At 34.9% G+C, this 22,161-nt stretch overlaps 1 protein-coding gene across 2 annotated transcripts; it reads right to left on the bottom strand.

Moving 5' to 3' along the window:
* Positions 1-583: 583 nt before the first annotated feature.
* On the bottom strand, positions 584-8,627 carry CENPW (centromere protein W). Of its 2 annotated transcripts, XM_054568923.1 has the most exons (3): positions 8,357-8,627; positions 2,786-2,899; positions 584-714 (listed from the first exon to the last, which is right to left on the bottom strand). In XM_054568923.1, exons 1-3 carry the CDS (start codon positions 8,480-8,482, stop codon positions 688-690), a joined length of 267 nt encoding a protein of 88 aa, XP_054424898.1. In that variant the 5' UTR covers positions 8,483-8,627; the 3' UTR covers positions 584-687. The 2 variants fall into 2 exon arrangements, with proteins under 2 accessions (XP_054424898.1, XP_054424899.1); XM_054568924.1 differs by lacking the exon at positions 584-714 and having other exon boundaries at positions 2,782-2,859.
* Between the last annotated feature and the right edge of the window lie 13,534 nt (positions 8,628-22,161).

The following is a 22,161-nucleotide window of genomic DNA, read 5'->3' as shown; positions in this document are numbered from 1 at the left end:
AAAACTAAACATATACTCACCATTTGACCTGGCAATCACACTCCTGGGCATTATCCCAGAGAAATGAAAACTTATATCTGTATAAAACTTATAAATGATTGTTCATAGCAGCTTTATTTGTAATAGTCAAGACTGGAAATAATCAAAATGGCTCTCAATGAGTGAACAGTTGTACAAACTGTGGTATATAAATACCACAGAATATGACTCAGTAATAAAACGTATACTGTATTACTTACTCAAAGGCATTAAAGAGTTGAAATTATTTTAAATGTACCTAATTTTGACTGTAAATTGCCTTTTTTTAGAGCACAAATTGATTCCATAGTTAATTATGTCTAAAGCTAAATACTTATAAGCTTAATTTCAAGAAATAATCTCTTCAAGCCACTTCATTTAGTAAGATTTTATTTTTGATAAACATTTGCCATACCAATGAAACAAAAGCAAAGAACAGAGTCCATTTAAAACGAATGACATATAATTCCTCAAAAATAAAGATACATTGTTCTGTTTGAGATATTTCAATACCAGTAAAAAAAAAGATGAAATACAAATGCACATATTCCTCAAACAGCCAATATTTTAATAATATACAGTATTAACGGATATGTAAAAAGTGCTTTCATGATCTGTTACCAACGAAAATAAAAAAATATATAATTTCAAAAGTGTGTTCTTTGACTTCTAACCTCTGCTCTTCTTTAGAATAACCTGTAAGGGAGGAAAAAATGAAGATTCATATTATATCTATGGCAAATAAATCATAATTCCTCAACAGAAGGTTAAATATTCCTATGTGTATAATATGCAAGACTATGAATTTTTAAGTCCCAATATGGAAGGTGATTAGGGAATTCATTTGCCTTATAAATGGTCTGAGATGTCTACTTCTCTCAAAGAACATAAAACATGCCTGGATTCTCAAAATATGGTTTTATAGTCAAAATATGGTTTTCTAGATGTTAACTTCTTCATTTGTAAGCCAAGTGTCCATATTAATGGTTCCTAACATGAGGCTTGTAGACAATTCAGTAATCCTGAGAGTTATATAATGTTCCAAAATCCAAAAATCCTCTTATAAATAAGGCATTTAATAACTATAGAACAGTACAAATCCATTGCAATACCAAATTTCTTATGAATGGTCTGAATTACATCAACTTAGAGACCAAAACAAGTCATCTAATGCTGAAAAGCTTGTTAGGTAGACAATTTCCAAATCATATAGCCCATGAGAGAAATAAAAACAATATATCTTTAGTCATAAAAGACAGGGGGCATTAGACCAGAATGTACCCAAAACTTTTTTAAAGAGAACTTATCTACTTTTAGATAAAGCGTACTTGTAATTTATTAATAAAAAAGAAATCCTAAATTTAAAACACATACATACACCCTTCAAGCTCTTAAACCTTCCTTTACCTACATAAAAACTAACACTAATAGTCTAGAATCTTGTTAAATGTTTATAATTGTAAGAAAATATGAAATCTCTAAGAAAAGTCCAGGTCATGCACATTTCTAGGCTTCCACAGTGGCCACCAACTAGGTCTATACTCTAGTTTAATATTTCTGTTTTATATGTTAATATGCGTACTGCAAAAGAGAGTATTATGTCTTCAAATGATTTTACAAAATGATGAGAATATTATGTATTCAAATTTACAAAATGGTAAGTTGAACAGAGTTCAACTAGTTTCTTTACTGCTATAGTTCCCATAACCTTTTATAACTTTCCATAACTAGAGTTATATTAAGACGTTAGCATTGTGAAGAGCTGGAGAAAAGGTACATGGCACTCTCTATACAACTTATGCACCTTCTCTGAGTTTATAATTATTTGATATTCCAAAATAAAAAGTATATGAAGACAGAGAGTATGAAAAATACGTGTCTCTTTCCCACATCATCCCCCAGTCAACTATGGTTGCCAATTTCTTGCATATTATATATAAACAAGCTCTGTATACATAATAACACTGTGACTATTCAAGGAGGTATAATATGTTATGTAAATGTAACTTGACCCCAGCAGCTATTCATAGTGGGGCATCTATTAACATCAAGTGGAAATGATCTCAGGAACATATTTAGAAAAAACTCTGCCCTACTCATCAAATTCTCACATTATATAGAAATACTGGTAAGAAGTAATCTTCTCTGCTTTTATAAGTAATTTGATTCATAAGTCATGCAAATCTCAAAACACAGAAGAACAAATAATTAGGCAATTAGGGAAAGAAAATGATCAAGAAAGTTTTGATAAATTTCAAGGTGATAGCCTTTTAAACTATATGATAGCCTAGTACAAACCCTAGAGATTACAGTCAAACTTTGATGTTCCCCTAAATGGTGATAAACATCCATGAATCTTTGCATTAGCAATCCATAATACACATATAAAGAAAATCTAACTCTGTAATCAAATCCATTAACATGAAAATCCAAAGTTAACTGAGTCAACAAAGCTGAATAAAGAAATCTAAATCAGGCAGAGGTGATGAACCAGGTGGTATTAATTCTCTCTCTCTTTTTTAAAGACTTTATTTATTTATTTTTAGAGAGGGGAAGGGAGGTAGAAAGAGAAGGAGAGAAATATCAATGTGTGGTTACTTCTCGTGCATCCCATACTGGGGACCTGGCCCGTAACCCAGGGCAGGGCATGTGTCCTGACTGGGAATCGAACCAGCGACCCTTTGGTTTACTTTGGCCTGCCCTCAATCCACTGAGCTGCAACAGCCAGGGCTTAACTCTTGCTCAAGAAAAGCAATTCAGGCTTTACCTTTGCTGCAGGCAGTACATGCTGGTCTTTAATGATTCCACACTTGTTCTTACACGCATTTGCCCTGGACTCTTCTGCTAATCGTCTAATAAACAGTAAACAGTTCAGATGTACCTTTAAATGAGAAAATTTATAAAGGTTTTTAAACTTAAAACACTGATGCTTTGAAATAATGACTTTTAAAATTAAAAGATCCCAAAATTTAATGTTGTACTATTTAGTATTGTCATTAAGTCAATTAATTTTTATTTAAAGTAACAAAATTTAGTTTAATATAAGTCCATCTTAGATTCCATATAAAAGAAACTTGATTATTGCAATACATGAAACAAGGCTATGTGAGACTAACCAAAAGCTACAGACAATAACATTATTGAAAAGCATTATTAGAGTAAAATTTATGCAGAACTTTATTAACAAATACTCCTGCTTCTGAATCCAAATAAGCTTGAATTTATAATATATTTAAGATTTTTCCAAAATTTAAAATCATACCATACTTAAGGCTAATCATCTTTCATTCTACAATCTGAGGTCTAAGGATTTTAACCAGGTACTTGAAATCTCTACTCAAAAACACATTAATAACTGGAATTCTAAAAACTTACTGTGTTGAAAAGTTTATGTACAAAGGTCAATACTTATCACCTAGCTATTGAAATAATCATATCTACTATTATTAGTCTTTAAGGCACCTTATAAGAAATTATTTTAAATGGGTTGCATAACCAGACAGCACAAAATTCAAAATTCCATAAAGGAATGTAGTTACGTAAGTTAGTATTAGTACTGTGGAAAACTGGGTAAAAGGTACATCAATAGTCTCCACAACATTTGCCACTTCTTATGAATTTATAATTATTTCAAAATATAATGCAAGAGTCTAAAAAAGGGCAGACTGTCAAAAATAAACCTCTCTTTCACTCTTTCACACAGTCCCAACATTAATTGTACACTCAGAATGTTCAAGGTATTATGTTAAACATTAGGAATATAAAAAGGCCCAAACTTCCCAGTCCAATGGCAAAATCCAACCTATGAAGAAATTAAAGAAGTGTGTGACAATAGATGATGGAGTAAGATAAGGTTGATCTTTTCTAAGAAGATTAAGAAAGGCTTCACTTAAAGAAGTGGCATTTGAACTGGATTCTGAAAGAACTGGAGTTTGCTGAGTATAGTGAGAACATCTTGAGGCAAAAGAAATACCATGTACAAAACATAAAAAGTAGATTAGTCTTATGTTTTTATATTTAGCATAAAAGTAGATTAGTTTTGCATTAAAGAAAATAGGAGACATGAAAAGAGATAAGTGTTGTTCCTTCCCCTCAAGAAGCTGCATACCAAAGTAGGAGAACACATCGATATATGAAATTCTTAGCAAACAGTGTCAAAGTCCCAATAACTAAACCGTATGATGTACACATCCTCTGCTATCAAAGTTCAGAAAAAAAGAGGTCAAAACAGACTGTCTTAATTGTAGAAAAGTTTATGGATGATGTGAGACATCTGCTGGGTAAGATTATGAAATGTCAATGGCAAGGAGACACCATAAGGAAAGAAACCAGGGTGATGCATGGCATACACAGAGAATGGAGGAGAACAAATGGAAGCCAAAGAAAAGCATAAGACCTAGAATAAACAGTTGCCTATAAAAATCCCTTTTTCTACCACTGCAACTGCTTGGAATTTCACCTTCCTTTCCACCTGCAACACCTGGATTCCACTCTGTTGAGTTGGCCAAAAAAGTCCATATAGTTTTCTCCATAAAAGGAGACACATTTTTCATTTTCACCAATAATTTTATTGCCTTGAATATTTTAAGTATGTTGGCTATCTCCTGCATGGTATAACACTGATTGTTCTCAATTAATGTCTCAATTTGATCACTATCAACTTCAACTGGTTACTGACCAAGAAGCATCGTCCAGAGAGAAATCTCCAGCATGAAACTTCTCAAACCACTTTCAACACATCTGATCGGTCACAGCACCTTCTCCATACACTGAACAAGTCTTTTTTTGGTGTTTCAGTTGTGTTTTTACCTTTCTTGAAATAATAAAGCATAACATGGCGAAAATGTTGCGTATTCTCTTCCATCTTCAGTATTAATATGGCTACACAAAAATTTACCAGTTCGTTTTTTTTTAATGCACACTGATAGGACAGCTGTTACAATACAATCTAACAAAATTGCTTCGAATGATGAACTTAAAGACAACTAAGCACCACTAGAGCCATCTTAGAGAAAAAATCAAACAAACTTTTTGGCCAACCCTATACAATACAGTCCACCTGTTCACGAGTCACTTGGGGTAGACAGGCGTGAATGTGGAAGAAATCTGACTACTTGAGAAATTTCTGCCAATCTATATGGTAGTCTCCTAGATATTCTTGAGCAGGTACATTTGTTCCCCCTCCACTTAGGACCCCAGAACCAATAAAAACTCCAGAATTACCTAAAAAGATCTTATAAATCAATTTCACTTTACTCCAACTCACTTGTGCCACCTTTAACATCACCACATGGGGGCTGGGTGGCAGGGGTTCCAAATAGTATAAATAGCCTTTTCTTATGGGGTCTATGAAAGGAACAAAAAAAGGAGGGCAGAAGATATTGGAAGGGCTACTTTACCAAGGGAAAAAAAGTTTATTTTGGCTTCAGAGACCAAATAAAGGAAAAATGAAGATAATTCTATAGTAGTCTAGTAAAAAGAGAAACCCTGCAAGCAGTCAACAGATGGGGAGTCAGCAGAGTAAAGAGGTGGGAAAATATAGCTTCAAAACAGGTGAAATGAGCTCGGCCAAGATGGAGACATAGGTAGATATACTTTGCCTCCCCACACAACCAAAAGGACAACAAATTTTAAAACAAAAAACAACCAGAACTGCCAGAAAATTAAACTGTATGGAAGATCAACAACCAAGGAGTTAAAGAAGAAACATTCACCTAGACTGGTAGGAGGGGCGGAGTGGGGTAGTCAGAGTGTGGCTGGGATGGGGGAGGACGTGCAGCAAGGCTGCGGCTGGAGGACCAGGTGGTCCCATTTTTGCATGTGTATAAGCTGGGAGGAGCAACTGAGGACGCAGACAGACCACACAACCCAGGGTTCCAGCGCAGGAACAGAAAGCCTTAAAACTTCTCACTGTAAAAACCTGTGGGGGTTGGGCCCATAGGAAAAACACCAAGCCTCATAGGAGAGTTCACTGGAGAGGTCCACAGGGTCCCAGAATGTACACAAATTCACCCATCCAGGAATCAGCATCAGAAGGGCCCAATTTGCTTGTGGGTAGTGAGAAAAGTGGCTTACAGCAGGCCAAGAACCAAGCAAGCACCACAACAAAGAGACTTGGGTTGCCCTGCCCTGGAAAATACCTTACAATGTAACAGGAGTGCTGAGACAAAGAAATATGGCCCCAATGAAAGAACACATCAAAACTCCAGAAAAAATACAACTAAGAGATGAAAAGATAGCCAACCTATCAGATGCAGAGTTAAAAACACTGGTAACCAAGTTGAGTATGGTCACAAAATAGAGGAAAAAGCAAACGGTATGCAAAGTGAATTAAGGAAAAATATCCAGGGAACTGAGAGTGAAGGGAAGGAAACCAGGATTCAAATCAATGATTTGGGGCAGAAGGAAGAAATAAACATTTCAACCACACAGAATGAAGAAAGAAAAATTCAAAGAAATGGGAGGAAACTTAGGAATCTTCAGGACAAATTTAAACATTCCAACATCAGAATCGTAGAAGTGCCGGAAGGAGAAGAAGAAGAGCAAGAAGTTGAAAACTTATTTGAACAAATAATGAAGGAAAACTTCCTCAATCTGGCAAGCGAAATAGACTTCCAGAAGTCCCAGGAGCTCAGAGAGACCCAAAGAAGCTGGACACAAGGACACACACACCAAGGCACATCATAATTACATCACCCAAGATTAAAGATATGGAGAGAATCTTTAAAGCAGCAAGAGAAAAGGAGACAGTTACCTACAAAGGAGTTCCCATAAGATTCTCAGCTGATTTCTCTAAAGAAACCTTACAAGCAAGAAGGAGCTGGAAAGAAGTATTCAAAGTCAAGCAAGACAAGGACCTGCATCCAAGATTGCTTTATCCAGCAAAGCTATCATTTAGAATGGAAGGGCAGATCAAATGCTTCCCAGGTAAGGTAAAGTTAAAGGAGTTTATCATCACCAAGTCCTGATTATATGAAATGTTAAAGGGACTTATCTAAAAAAAAAAAAAAGAATATCAAAGCTATGAACAGTAAAATGATGACAAACTCACAACTATCAATAACTGAACCTGAAAACAAACTAAGCAAACAACTAGAACAGGAACAGAATCACAGAAATGAAGATTACATGGAAGGTTAGCAGCAGGGAGGGGGGAGGGAGGAGAATGGAGGAAAACGTACAGGGAATAAGAAGCATACTTGGTAGGTACAAAATGGGGAGGTTAAGAATAGTATAGGAAATGGAGAAACTAAAGAACTTGTATGCACAACCCATGGACATGAACTAAGGTAGGGGGCAGGGAATGCTAGTGGGAGGGGGGTGCAGGGCCCTAGGGAATAAAGGGGAGAAAAAAAAAAGGGACAACTGTAATAACATAATCAATAAAATATACTTTAAAAACAACAACAACAAAACAGATGGAATGATGCATTCTGAAGATACTCTCAATGCCATATGTGCTTGTTAGCCACAATTCTTTACCTTGATCTCATTAGGTGCCCACTTATAATGGCTCCTTTACTCATAAAGCTCTTGTGACAAACCAGAGGTGTCTCCCATAATTTAAACCTAAGGATACTGTGTTCATTCTGGTAGAGGGGTCTATGTTTAGGGCATTCAACGTAAAAACTCTGAATTTTTGTCAACATAGAAATATTACACAGTGATCTGGTTGCGGTTATTTACTAGGAAAGCATTATGTCGCAGATATTTTGAGTCAGATAAACAAGTTTCAATAGTTTGGCTTGAAAAAAGAATTAACAGATGTTCTGTCTGTCTAGGAAAAAGAATTCACAGCTGAAAGCATACCACTTACAAATAAATTTTTGGTTCAGGGTTCTGTATTAAGTAAGTTAAAGTAGAGGAAATAAGGCAATATATTTGGTTAACAACGTAGAAAAAAGACATGTCAGTAATGCCTTTTAGGATAATTAAGTAAAAACGACCCAACTTGAATTCCGTAATATACTTTTCACAGGCTGTATCTTTCTTCCTCTCGCAAGTACACTAAGCTCTGTACCATATTGTTCTCCTAAACAGTGGTATTTAAAAGCTGCAAGCAGGAACTCAACCTTAGTTTTCTGCTTAAGTTGAGTGGCTAATAGCCTCTAGTAAAAACGGTACAGACATCGACATTTCAGGGGGCTCCAACACAATTAAGCGTCAGGAATACGAAGTGACATGCCAACCAGGGGCAGACCTGCCTAGTCATTGTTGGGAACGCCTTAAACATAGGCTCGAAAGAACTAGATTGTCTGGGGGCAGCGAAGTAGACCGGGGTTTATTTCCCCTACCGGCCCTTGCCCCACTCCAGGCCCAAAAAAGCAGAGAATCTCACCAGTAAGTCACAACTTGACTCCAGACGAAGGTGAGGCTTCTGTCGCTTGAAAATGCGCTTCAAGAAGCTGCGAGGAGCCTTCCGCTTTATCCGTTTACTCTGAGAGACTGTGGTCGAGAGCGCCATTCTGTGCCTCCAGCACCAGCCACCTCAACTTCCGACGTCCTCCCAGCACCACAAAGAAGCTCACGCCCTCTGTGAAAGCGAAAACAAACCGCCACTCCGACGATAATTCAGGCCCCGGAACCAGGCCTGAACATTTGAATCCACCGCCTACAAAGCGCGCCTGGCGCTCGGTAGTGACGTCATCCCCGCGCAAGCCCCGCCCCTAGAGTCGCCAGGCGTCGGTAGAAAACATTTGCGGTGGGCATCTCTAAATCGTCCTCTGCAATAACCTGGTGTAAGGAAGTATTTCTCCCATGTCCCATAGAGATGTAGAGAGATGTTGGTAAACCAGGGTAGCTACCCTTACTCTCCAAACTCTCACTCTATACTGAGCCTAACAGCAGTGGACTAAAAAGTAGATGAATTGAAAGAAGTCTGTGATGTTGTGTCAGGAGTCCTAAAGAAGCAATGCCTGTAGTAAAGCATGTCCTACACGTTATCCTATTCTTTATGGACTTTCACCTTGACGTATTAAAGAGTTACAGAGCTAAACATTGGAAAATTTTGTCACAACCTGCATTTTCAAAATATTCGTTTTAAATTTTTTTCCGGTAAGTTCCTCCAATTCAAAAGCTTAAAAACCACAAGGCAGCTATTGGGACCCTAGTTGACATAGCAAAGAAACTGCCCCCCGCAACCCAAGCTGGAAATGCTTTGAGTGTGGACAGACCTTAATTCCAAATTCAGGGAAAGTGAAAGGGAATCTAAACAGAACAAGATCTGGACAGGAGTAGAATTAACACCAGAAAATGCATCTCTTTCTTTAGCTCAACCATTTCTTCTTCTGATGTAAATTTAGCCCTGATTTACAAAGGTCAAGGTTCCGTTGATATTGCTGTTTATTATGGGAAGACAAAAAAAATAAATTTTTTCAAGGCAATTATTGAAGAATCCCTCCCATGCTATTCTAAGGAGTTGGTGTACATAAAAAACAATTATATTAAGCTATTGAGAATTTTTGCCTTTTCTGTTGATGATATCTCTTGATGTCTGCTAAGATTCTTTTTTTTGGAATAGTGATACACTTGTTTTTCATGATCTATCCTAAATAAATTATCCTAAATATAATATACACGTTATGGACAGAGATTTAAAAATATTTTTCAAAATATCTAATGTGTAAATTTGGGTATGTACATTCAGTTAACTATTATGGTCATTTTAAAAATGACATGAAAAATCGTAATTTATGCCAAGTGCAAGAAAAATACCTATATATCAAAGATAAATATAATATGACCTGAAGAATATTGAAAAATACATATATGCATGCATATGCACACACAATACTGGAAAGAAATAGACCAAAATATGAACATAGTTTTTAGATAATGGAAATATAAAGCTTCTTATTATTTTAAATGCGGTTCAATTTTCTGTAATACATACTTGAAAAAGAAATGAGAAATTTCATATTTCAGTTAATTGATATTGTATGTAGTTTAAAATGTTTACTGAATTAATGTCACTCATGTATTTCTCTAAGAAAATTATTTACACTAGAAAAAAATAAAAAATTAATTGACAATACCTTTACCTTTTGGTGTTTGACACAATCTTAAGAAGTCATTTGATTTTGCTTTTCATAAATTGTACTAATGAACATATATGGTATATGTTACTAGTTAATGTATTCCTCTGAATTAACATTTTTAAATCATTCTAAATGAAATGCATGATTTACAAGACTGTTTCTGACTTGTGTTTTTGTGCTTACTAGCAAACCCAGTGTTAACAATAACTGACAATCCTTAAGTAACCTCATAGTTTGCAAGAAGTTTTTGATATATTGTTTTGTTAGACACTTAACGTTTTATGTTGTCATGGTTAAATTAAAAATATTAATCTGCCAGATGCAGCACAGTTGCCAAAAAATTTTGCAACTTTAAAATACTTCGGTCATGGTTTCATTCACTTGTGAGACACAGAGTTGCACAAAATTTTAGAGCCTGCACTATTTCAGATTTTTATCTGTCCTGTGGGCTGTAAGACATTACTCCAGAAGCTTTGAAAAACTTCACCTGACTTGTGTGGTCTCTTAATTTATATTTCAAAGACTTAGCTCAAAGTACACCTCTTCCTAAACCTCTTCCCTTCACTGATTATTCCATTTTTGGATTGAATATGAAGGGGCTACAGAAACACAAATCTATTTTCCAGTGTTGATAAAAAGGTATTGAGTTTAAAACAGATTTTTTATATGAATGCCCGAAACCTTAGACTTTTGATATGTTTTCTACAATCGAAAAATGGCTTTGAAATAGAACATAGTAATCCAAAAGAAATGGATATTGTGAGGAAATAGTAAGAGAAAATTAAAATTAATGTGCAGTAAAAGCCACATTGCCAACAATAATTTTTCTGTGACATATTATCATCTTGCATACTATGAAGAATAGTTGCTGCTAGAACATTACAGTATTGGGAACATATTAGGGCAAAAGAAGAGAAATACTGCAATTTAATCTTCTTTTACATGGCTGGTAATGGCCCACATCAAATCATCAGGATTTTTGTTTTTTAATTTAGTGACTCCAGGGAGTTTCAAACTGACACTGCTTTCCATGGGTAAATTATTAAAGAGTCTCTAAGAAAATTGAATAGTAACAATTGGCTAATTGTCAAGGAAAGAATAGTAAACTATTCCTTGCCGAGTAAAACTTTTTCTCTTCTACTCCAGAATAACGACAATACTTTTCTGGGGGGAAAAGTTTAAGCTAATGGCGAATATTCCAATATAATTTATTATTTAGTAACTGTTATTCGAAATAAGAGGAAAGGGAGAGCTAGGATGTAGTGAAGGAAACGATTCGCCTCCCTCCTCCCACGGCAGGTGTCCCAGTTTAGACCCGGCCCAAGGCCTGGGAGAGGGAAGCTTTGTATTGGGTAAGAGTGTGAAGTGTGGACTACTTCTCCAGGCTGAATTGTAGTAATGGAATAATTAGGAGATTAAACTAGACTAGACATATCATCAAAACAGGGGCTTTATTACCTAGAAAAGACAGTAAAATCCTGATATTTCCATCTAAGAGAGAAAAAAAGAACAGGTTTAGAGGGAAAACAGGGGAAAGATTAAAGTTAGTTCTCTTTACGCCTCATCGAGTCAGGTTTGTTCAATAAACTCAAACCATTACAAAAAATATCTCCGTGCTTTCTGTTTACCATGTCCTGGAACTACTCCATACACCAAATAGGTGTGCATGCATTTATTCTTCCCTAGAACTTTAGAAATAAGTGCTATTATTATTCTCATTCACAGAGGAGAAAATCGAGACTCAGAGGTAACTTTCTAAAATTCATGCATTTGGTATGTGGTGGAGATGAGATTTATCACAGTAAAAACTGGGAACAACATAAAATGTTTGAATAAATAAATACAGCCTCTCGAATGAGTATTATGTACACATCTAAAATGACTTTAACCACCAGGTAGAAATATGAGCTTACTATAATAAATGAAAATAATCAAGATATTCTATTATTAGTAGCTTTGTTTAGATGTCTTTTATTAAAATTAAGGCTTACAAAAATGGCTAGAAAGAAAATAAAATGTGAATTTTTATTTTCATAAAGGGGGTTGTTAATTTTATCAATGATATTTTTCTCTATAATTTTCTATTTAAAGTGTGGAAACATAACTCCTCTATTAGAGATAGAAATTTATAATAAAATGGGGAGCGGAATCAACTTTTCAAGCTTTTGGTCCAAACTAGTAAGTGGTTCATGTTATAAAAACTGGTTTAAATTAGGCTTTTAGTATTATAAGACTAGCAATGGAATTAACAAAATAATGTTAAACATTATTGAAAACTAATTCTTTAACATGGGCACATCATTAAACTTGATCTTTTATGAGCACACCTATGCTTCAGCAAGAACAAAGGAGGAAGTGGGAATGAAGAACACACCCCCTTTCCTTAAAGTCAGCAACTGCAAGTTGCACATACTACATCATTTTTGCTCCTATGAACAGAACTCTGATACATGGCCACGCCAAGATGCAAACTGGAGTAGAAAATGCTGTTTGTTTTTGGACTATCATGTACCCAGCTAAAAAACAAAGAATGTGTAATAACTGTCAGCTTCTGTCATAAAAGGTTTTACTGTGAGTCAGTATAAATAGAGATTAAAATGGATTGTGAAGTCTAACTGAAATCTGAGTACAGGTCCATCACCTATTAGCTTTGAGAATTTGGGCAAGTGGCTCAATCTCTCTAAACATAAATTGCATTATCTGAAAAGGGGGAAATAACATAATGCCATCACTGTTGTGTATATTCCCCATATTTTGCCTGCCTTCCTATTTTGGCAGGAACTAATTATTGTGTGAATCTCAAAAGCTTTCAACACGCTTCACAACAAAAAGACAATTTTCTATTTATATCAAGTACTTCAATTATGATTTGTCATTGTGTTCTATTTTCTAACCAAAAAAATTATCATTACATTCTATGGTTAATTCAATTTTTATAATTATAAACCAAACATAAAAATGTGTGTGTTTTTAAATCCTCACCTGAAGATCATTTTTCATTGCTTTTTAGAGAGAGAGGAAGGAGAGAAACAGCCATGTGAGAAAGAAGCATCAATTGGTTGCCTCCTGTACGCCCTGGGACTAGGAACTATATACAGCCAGACCAAGGATCAAACCTGCAACCTAGGCATGTGCCCTGATCAGAAATCGAACCTGCAACCTTTCAGTTACAACAGGAGGCTCCAACCAACTGAGCCACAGTAGCCAGGGTAAGATGTGCTTAGAAGAAAAAATATACTGCGTTTGCCTGCACAGCAGATGATTAAAACAGTATCCTTGTAATATCTTTCAAAATCCAAGCTTTTATTTTCTCTATCCATTTATCTCTGTACATAAATTTATAATTAAAAAAATAGAAAACATATAAAGAAACTAACCACCAGCAGCAAGTACAAGAGAAGTAACAGACACCTGAAGTTGATACTCAAAAATAGCAAAGAAATTATTGAACATAGAATATAAAATAAATGTTTTTTAAATTAGGAAGTAACAAATCATTACAAAATGAAGCCAGTTATATTTTTCCAAAATAAAATAAAATATTAATAAATTTTAAGAGTATTACTTGGAATTAAATATTTAATTAATTTTAAAAGACAGAAACAAAAAATAGAAAAGTAGTGACTTGTAAATTGAGTAAATTAAAAGTGGTAGAAAAGATGAAGAGAGATTTTTAAAATATGAAGAAAAAATAAGTTCCAGGAGTAGAGAGTGGACTGAATGGTAAAGAAGAAATATCCAAAAAGTAATTGCTAGAAATTTTCAGAACTGAATTTTCACTTTCTAGGAATATTATGCATCTCAGGCACAATAAGTAAAACAAAACCCACACCTTGAAACATGTTCGAAAAACTGGAATACCATTAACAAAGAAAGTATGGTCAATGCTTCTAGAGATTAACTACACAAGAAGAAAAATAAGGTGAGAGCATAATTAAAACTACCTAATAAGAATCAATGTGGAATTTTATAACCAAACTATCATTCAGAAATAAAGGCAAGATAAAAGATGTCTTCAAAGAAACAAAAAGTTACCATTCCCATTAAAAGTGTTTACTTAAAGAATGTTTAAAGAACGTCCTTCAGAAAGAAAGAAATTAAAAAAAAAGACAACTGGATGTGAACAGAAATACACAAATGGGTAAATCTAAACAAACATTGATTCTAGAAATAATAATATTTAATTTGGGAGAATTTAGAGGAAGTTAAACTTTGGTTAAAAATGACATGTGAGATAAAAAGAACAATTATCAGAATGAAATAGTCTGATGTTCTTCAATTTAAGGGAAGAAAAGTAGAAGTTCTATAATTTCATATTTTATCAAGAACGTATATTAAAATGTTAAAGAAATTTTTAAAACTGAAAAGGAACAGAAGATATAACTTCCACCAAAAAGAAAAATCCAAAAAAAAAAGCAGAATGAGCCAGTCAGAAGGTACAAACAGAAACATTATATCCATATGTATACAAGATAATAAAAAAAAATTTTAAGAATTGAAATATTGCTATTCTGAAAATGATTAAATGCAAAAAAACTGAAAAGGGATTTTTTGAAGCAGAAAATAGATTTAAAGAAATTATCTAAAATGTAGAACATAGATATAAAATTATAGAAACTACTAAGAAGTTGAAAAATGTTGAAGATGGAATGAGAATGGTCAGCATAAACTAAAATGGGTTCGAGAATGAGGGAATAGAATTAGGGAGAAGCAATATTTTTTTAATGGCCTAGAATTTTCCAGAGGTGACAGAAGATACAAAAATCTCATATTCCTAAAGTAAAAGTGGGGGAAAAAAATTAAAGTACAACAAATGCACCATAGGAAAACTGCAGAAAGTCTAAGCAGTAACGGAGATCTTAAGAGAAACTAGATGAAAAGGAAAGTTCCTCAAAACTTTTTTATGAAGACAGTATAATTTTAATACAAAAACTAGATAAGGTCAATAAAAAAAGAAAAATACAAGAGGACTTTATTTGTGCACTAGACAGAAAATCCTAAATAAAACTCTTAGCAAAAAAAATTGAATGTATAATTTTTAATATATAGTAAAAAAATACATTTAATGTAGGAACATAAGGATTGTTAACTTCAGAATAGCTACTAGTATAAATTCACCACAATAACACATTAAAGAAGTAAAAATCATATGAACATTTCAATAGAAGTAAAGGAATTTTAATAAAATTTATTACACATTTATAAACCAAAACTGCTAGCAAACTAAGAATAGAAGGAAAATTTTGTGGAGAGCAGAACCAATAAAATGGCAGTGGTCTGATCAAAGCATAAAGTATATAAAACAAAGTGGAGTCACTCATGTCAACCAAGATGACTGCCAAACAGCCATGACACTTTGGTTCAAGTGTCATGGTAGTTTGGAAACTACCTAAGTCAGACATGTCTGGCAAAGAGACACACCTAAGATATCTGTACACGTGACCAGAACAGCCGTGTCTGCAGAGGGTGACCATCCATAAATAGGCTCCTGAGGAAATTCCCCACTTGCCATGAGGGGTTCCAAGTGTACCAAAGGACCCAGAAGGGTGGTGTACACCACTTTCAAGATGTAACTGAGGCAGGCTCCAGACCACTGCTGAGACAGCCGAGCTCGACATGCCACAGTGCTGCTCCCTGCCACACTGATCTGGAGGCTCTGCCCTGATGAACTAAGGACTTCGTCTGCCCTGCTGCCCACCTGGCTCTGGAGATCCTTTCTTGAAAGATGCTGAAGATGCCTTTGCTCACCGTGCTGTCTCCCGAACCTGCAGACTGAGACTCGGACTCGGGTTCATTATTCCCCGATTTCTGTGTGTGTGTGTGTGTGTGTGTGTGTGTGTGTGTGTGTGTGTGTGTGTGTGTGTGAGATATGTCTCTTAGATTGTCTGAGTATGAGTAGGATATTAATGTATGTTGATGTTCTACTGTGAGTGAACCTGCATTCAACAAAAGTTGAGTGAATAACATAGTTATCTTGTGTGACTCTTGTCTATTCCTTGGTGCTGGGCCGCTCAGCAGGCGGCTAGCTGAGCACTTGCCCAGCTGACTTACAGGAAAAGCTATATCATGAACATACACTGGTGACAACTTTTCACCTTGATGAAGGTTATCTGTCAAAACTCACTGCAAATAATAAACTCAATTTTGAAACATCATAAACAATCCTTTGTAATTCAAAAACAAGATGGAGATATAGATTATTGCTGCTTCTAGTCAACATTATATTGGAAGATCTTTCCTGTGAAATAAGGCAAAAAGAATTACTAAGCCCTGGCTGGTGTGGCTCAGTGGATCAAGTGCAACCCTGCAGACCAAAAACTTGCTGGTTCTATTCCCAGACAGGCCACATGTCTGGGTTGCAAGACAGGTCCTCAGTTGGGGGCATGTGAGAGGCAACTGACTGATGTATCTCTCATGCATTGATGTTTCTCTCCCTCTCTCCCTCCTTCCCCTTCTCTCTAAAAATAAATAAATAAAATATTTTAAAAAGAATTATTAAAAACAGTGAAAAGAAAAAGTTGGAAATATAAAAAGAAATATTTTTTATATACTGTATATAGAAAATATCATGAGTATCTGCAGATAATTTCATTAAATAAAAGAGGTTAGCAAGATTTTTTGATGCAAGCTCAGTATATAAAATCAAGGGTAGACAATATACTGGTACAACAAACAGAAAAATGTACTTTAGAAAAGTATCACCTACTATAGTAACAAAAACCATAAATTTCCTGAGAATAAATCTAATAAATTAGGTGCAACAAGTTTTATTGAGAAGATAGTAAAACATTATTCAAAGGCATATAAAAGTCTTAAAGAAATGCCATAACATGTTTATGAATAACAATCATAAGTAATAAAAATATGACAGTTTTCCCCCAAATTATTCTATAAATAATGCAATTTCAATCCATAGGATTTTTGTGGGACCAAGCAGATCTGAAAATTTATATAGAAAAGTAAAGGAATAGGAATAGAAAACAAGCATATAAAAATATGCTTAAAATCATAGCAATATAAATTTAACTAGCAATGATTTACAATTTCAGAATCATCAGATTGACATAAACTATAAGGTCAGGTAATATTAAATTTTTGTGAGATGCAAAGAAATATAAGTTATTTATACATTCCTGGAGAGACTGTAAAAAATCAAAACAAGATGCACATGGACTACTAAACTGAAATTATTCTAGGTTTCTGCCATGGACAAACTTTCACATATATGCACAAAGAAATATCTACAAGGATGGTCACTGAACACTTTCTGCAACAACAAAACTTTGAAAAAAAAAACAATTGCCCCCTAATAACTGACTTACTCCTGCAGTGGAATAATACTATATAGCTGTTAAAATTATTGAAATAAATCTACAAGTATTAATATAGCTAAATCTCAAAAACATAATGTTGGATAAAAATAGAAGCTGCAGAAACTTACATTTAGTGTGGTAACACAGATATAAAAATGATCAAATTAAAACAGTAGTATAGCGTTATATATAAAATAAGCATATTTGGCACACACATACCAATCTCAGGGTCATTAGTGGTTGCCTCTAGAAATGAAGGAAAGGGTAAGTCATGGGCCTTCAGCTGTTTCCCTTTCTTAAAACCACCAAAAGTGATATTTCAACAAAGGTTGAAACAAAATATGAAGAACTACATTATCTCAGTGGTGAGAACATATTTTTGTATGTTTAAAGATTCATAATTACATTTTTAAAGTATTTATACATGTGCATAGGACTATATGTACATAGATTTTTATCACAGCATTGATTGTAATTGCAAAAAATAGAATCAGTTGAATATACATAAATAGGGAAATGAATAAGTAAATTATAGTACAGCATACCCATGATGTTAGAGAATGGTGTAAACCTATGTGAATGTGCTTTCCATTGATTGCATTGATCACTCCCATTCTTTACTCCTCCTAACAAAGGCAAGAGCATTCTGCCCAAGCCTTTGACGCTGGGCTTGATCACAAGACACACATTATTAGCCAATGGAAAGTTATCAGACATGACACAGGCAAGAAAAGTTCCTGTACATTGGGACTTGCTGTCTTGCTGCCCTTGCTCCTTCACCAGAAGCGTGGGTACACGCCTGGGCTAGCTTGCTGAGCAACCATGAGGAACACCTGGAAGACAGCTGCCATCACTATGCTGACCATCTTACACCAACCAGCCCCCTCAGAGCCTCCAGCTGACAAGAGATAGATGTCTAAGAGAGTCCCACTGAGATCAGTCAAGCCAAACCCAGATCAATAAAAAATATGTCTAGCCGATTACAGACTTGTGAGACAAAAAAAATTAGTAGTTTCAAATCCTTTTACAAAACAATAAATTACAAAGAAAATTTGAATTGGAAAATGACTGTCATAGAATGTTTACAATGTCATGTTCTAGTCAGAATTCTTTTCTGATAATTTATCTTTTGGGTAAAAGAACTGAAACAGCATCCTTAACCATTAATTTCTCTTAAATGTCTCCTTCCTAAATTTATTCTAAAGAAAATTGAATTTGCATTCAGTACTCCAGTTTCAATTAGTATCTAGAAATTTACATTTGCTAAGAGTTTAGAGTTAAAAAACCTCAGCTTAGCTCTGGCAGGTGTGGCTCAGTGGATTGAGTGCCAGCCTGAGAATCAAAGGGTTGCCAGTTCAATTCCCAGTCTAGGGCACATGCCTGGGTTGCAGGCCAGGTCCCCAGTAGGGGGCGTGCAAGTGGCAAACCACACATTAATATTTCCCTCTCTCCCTTCCCCTCTCTAAAAATAAATAAATAAACTCTTTAAAATATAATAAATAAAAAAAACCCTCAGCTTACATCAGAAACAAATTTTTGTAAGACCCAGTTGCTTCCACAATATAACATTTTAACAAGCTGTTAAAGAGAATTATTAACAAGATTTTAAATAAGTCTAAAAGCAGTTTCTTCACAGTAAAAGTGTAAATAAATTTTACAATTGTAAAATCATAAAATTGGAAGGATCCACAAGAGATTGCTTGGTTCTGACACCTGGTACATAAGTTAAAATTTTAACTTGGCATTCATTTTAAGGTATGTTAATATATGCACCTCTATTTATCTCTGCTCTTTATTTTATAAAAATACTATGCTATCCACAGTACAGTTGTGATTTGTTTGTCAAACTATTTTGCAAAGCAGGTACTTTCTTAGCAAACAAATAGCAGACATGTTTTTCTGTTTAGGTAAATGTTAATAATCACAGCTGGTTTGGTAATTCAGTTATTCAGCAAAGACATTGTAAACTACTTGAAAAGAAACCATCTGGTTTGCAGTTGTAAAACTGAAACCAATTAAAATATTTAAATGGTATTTTGTTTTTCATTTTCATCTGTAAAAATATATTTTGCAAGTTCTAATTAGTGGTTGTTTTTTCTCTATTGCTTTTATTATATGAATCTAACACTCAAATAATTTTAAGTTCAACAAAACTGTTCCCATAATTGATATTATATTGGAAGAGCAGATGAATGAAACGATAAAGAGTATATAATATACATGGATTGAAACACATAGGCACAAATAACGTAGTACACAGAATTTCTGTGTATCAAACCCAATAAAATAGGACAAAATGCCTACCACATCACCAAAATTGATTGGTTAGGTATAGCATAAGAACCTGATAATTCAGTTAATGGACTATATATACTTTTAAAAAGGAAGGAGGGAAGGAAGGAAGGAAGGGACTCAAAGATTATAAACAGAAATATACTATTTTTCCCTCAGCCACTCTTTTTAAAATTTATTCAGTGATAATAGCTTTTCACTTTGACTCTGGAATAAAGTACAAGTGTCCCATGACTATTTTTCTCACTTTCAGATAATAAAAAGTACTGTGAGCACTCTGGCTTTCAAAGTTTGGATTTGGCACTTAGAATGACCAGTCTCATGTAATAGTCAAAAGCATGCAAACTTTTTAAAATTAGAGCTCTGCCCAATCCCCTAGATGGAGCGTGGAAGCCTGCTGTAAGCAAGCAGCCAACGAAGAAAGATGGAAGTTATTCATTTTGTATATTTTTCTTCTTACAATTTCCCTTGGGCCTTCACTCTTATACCTCCATCTTGCTAACTGGTTTTTTATGCTTCCCTCCAAAGATAATATCAGAGAAAGGACAAGGGGTGAGCTGGGGCAGAAAAATTCTTAATTAATTACCATTTTTTTAAGTTGTTTTCTATCTCTTAAGGGCTGGCAGACCTCTAAAGTTTAACGCTTTTGCTTCGGGGAACTCTCATATTTATTTTAAGTGCCCTAACCTACCCCCCTTCCCATTCTAGGTGGTCTCTGATCTCAGTCGCCTACTTCTCCGCCATAACAGGTCTGGTGATTCACCTTGAATTTCCTTTGGGGCTGTTGCCCTCTCATGAACCTTCATGTGCAGTCTAATAAAGCATCAATGCCATCTCTCTCAAACACGTAATATGTGCATGAAACACTCAGGCATCCTTGACCCCATAGGTCTAGTACAGCAGGACTTTGCCAACAAAGGGGCTTCATTCCACTCCCGTTGCAGCCAGCCATGCCCTTGCCCTGGGACTGTATTTCCCTGGGACTCCCTAACCATAGGGCCAAAATTTGGCCTCTGAGTAATCGTATTCCAAATCCTCTCGCTTGACTTGAGATGAAGAGGGAATGATAAATTTGTTTATAAAATCCTCTTCATGAATTCCCCCTCCCTCTTGCTCTTTTTATTATTTATATTCCCGATTAAAGTAAGGGGTTTTAAAACCAAGAAATTCATTTACAGACATGTTCTTTGAAAATTTTCATCTTGGTCTGGCATCTCACTTTACAAATTTGTAACTCATTACATTCTAATATTTCAATTAAATTTTTACTTTAACATCTGGCCTTAATCGTGGCTTTTGTTCATAATAATCTCTAGCCAGAACAAATATTTAAATACTGTACAGACAAAATATTTCCACCTTTAAATTAATAGTGCCATTACAACTATTTGACACCTGATATAAATCTTTTTTCTGTAATTTCTATAATAAAGAACAAACTGATAGTGACCAGAGGGGAGAGGTGAGGGAGATAGTGGGGGAAAGAAGGGGAAGCGTCAAGTCAAAGAACATGTATAAAGGATCCATAGACAAAAACAACGGGGGGGAGGATTGAATGTAGGAGATGGGGGGCAGGTACGGCAGGGGAGAATAAGGGGGGTGGGGGAATGTGGACAAATGTAATTAAACAATAAAAAATAAAAATGAAAAAATTTAAAAAGATGGATGAAATAGAATGATTGGTTTCTCTTTGCAATGACTATTGTCATTGTTCACCTGCCATCTCCATCATTCTTCTTTGAAAAACAGTCCCATATCATGACCATATGGATCATCATGCAACACAGGCTGGATTACTCATAATTTGCTTTAGTTTTGGCCATATGAACTGGTCCAGGGATGAATATATGCCTCCAGATGAACCAACCAGAGTTCTTCCATGGGGTTTTTCTGGTAGAGATAAGAATCTCCTTTGTCCCTAATTATGAACCTCAAATTTGAGACCCCAGAGCTGTCAGCAGCCTTGTCCCTAACGCCCAGAAAAAAACACAGATTAGAGGCAGAAACTTTCTGACAGCCCCACAGCAATAGTAGTTCCTGATATGTTCCTAGGTGGTCCATCCCAGAGTCTTTCTTATAAATCTCCTTTTTCACTTAAGCTAGTTTGAGAGCTCTTTCTATCACTTTAAATCAAACATGATAGGCTCTTGATTGTTCATTTCTCAAAGTGCATTTAGTATCTGGAATATTACAATGAGTTTTAAACTCAAAAAAAAAAAAAAAACAGAGTTAAGCTCAATTTTAGAGATGCTAAAAGTAGCTGTAGTCATTCAAAAAGTGTAGACGAAGATTAAAGAAGATAGCCCAGCATTTAACATTAAAGGGAATGAATTGACAGCAGCAATAGAAAATAATAAGCATGTATTTTCAGTTTCATGATTTTGTGACACCTAAGTGACTTATGCTTCTGTTCCTCTTAGATCCTTTGAGGGGACCGAAGGTCAAGGTAGATCATTCAAATAGACTAATTAATGGTTAAAGAAGAGCATTGTTTTTCAATA

This window comes from Pteronotus mesoamericanus, unplaced genomic scaffold, assembly GCF_021234165.1.
Source record: "Pteronotus mesoamericanus isolate MK-2021 breed Mesoamerican mustached bat unplaced genomic scaffold, CSHL_Meso_final contig_20, whole genome shotgun sequence".
In the NCBI taxonomy this organism is placed as follows: Eukaryota; Metazoa; Chordata; class Mammalia; order Chiroptera; family Mormoopidae; genus Pteronotus; species Pteronotus mesoamericanus.
This window is presented reverse-complemented; position numbering and strand designations above follow the sequence as displayed.

What these genes read in the sequence shown, in the direction of transcription:
- CENPW (XM_054568923.1), bottom strand. Translation starts at nt 8,482, where the DNA reads ATGGCGCTCTCGACCACAGTCTCTCAGAGTAAACGGATAAAGCGGAAG. An exon ending in AGTCAAGTTGTGACTTACTG is followed by an intron (nt 2,900 to 8,356) that starts GTGAGATTCTCT and finishes TCTCATTTAAAG; the next exon opens with GTACATCTGAACTGTTTACT. An exon ending in ATGTACTGCCTGCAGCAAAG is followed by an intron (nt 715 to 2,785) that starts GTAAAGCCTGAA and finishes CCTCCCTTACAG; the next exon opens with GTTATTCTAAAGAAGAGCAG.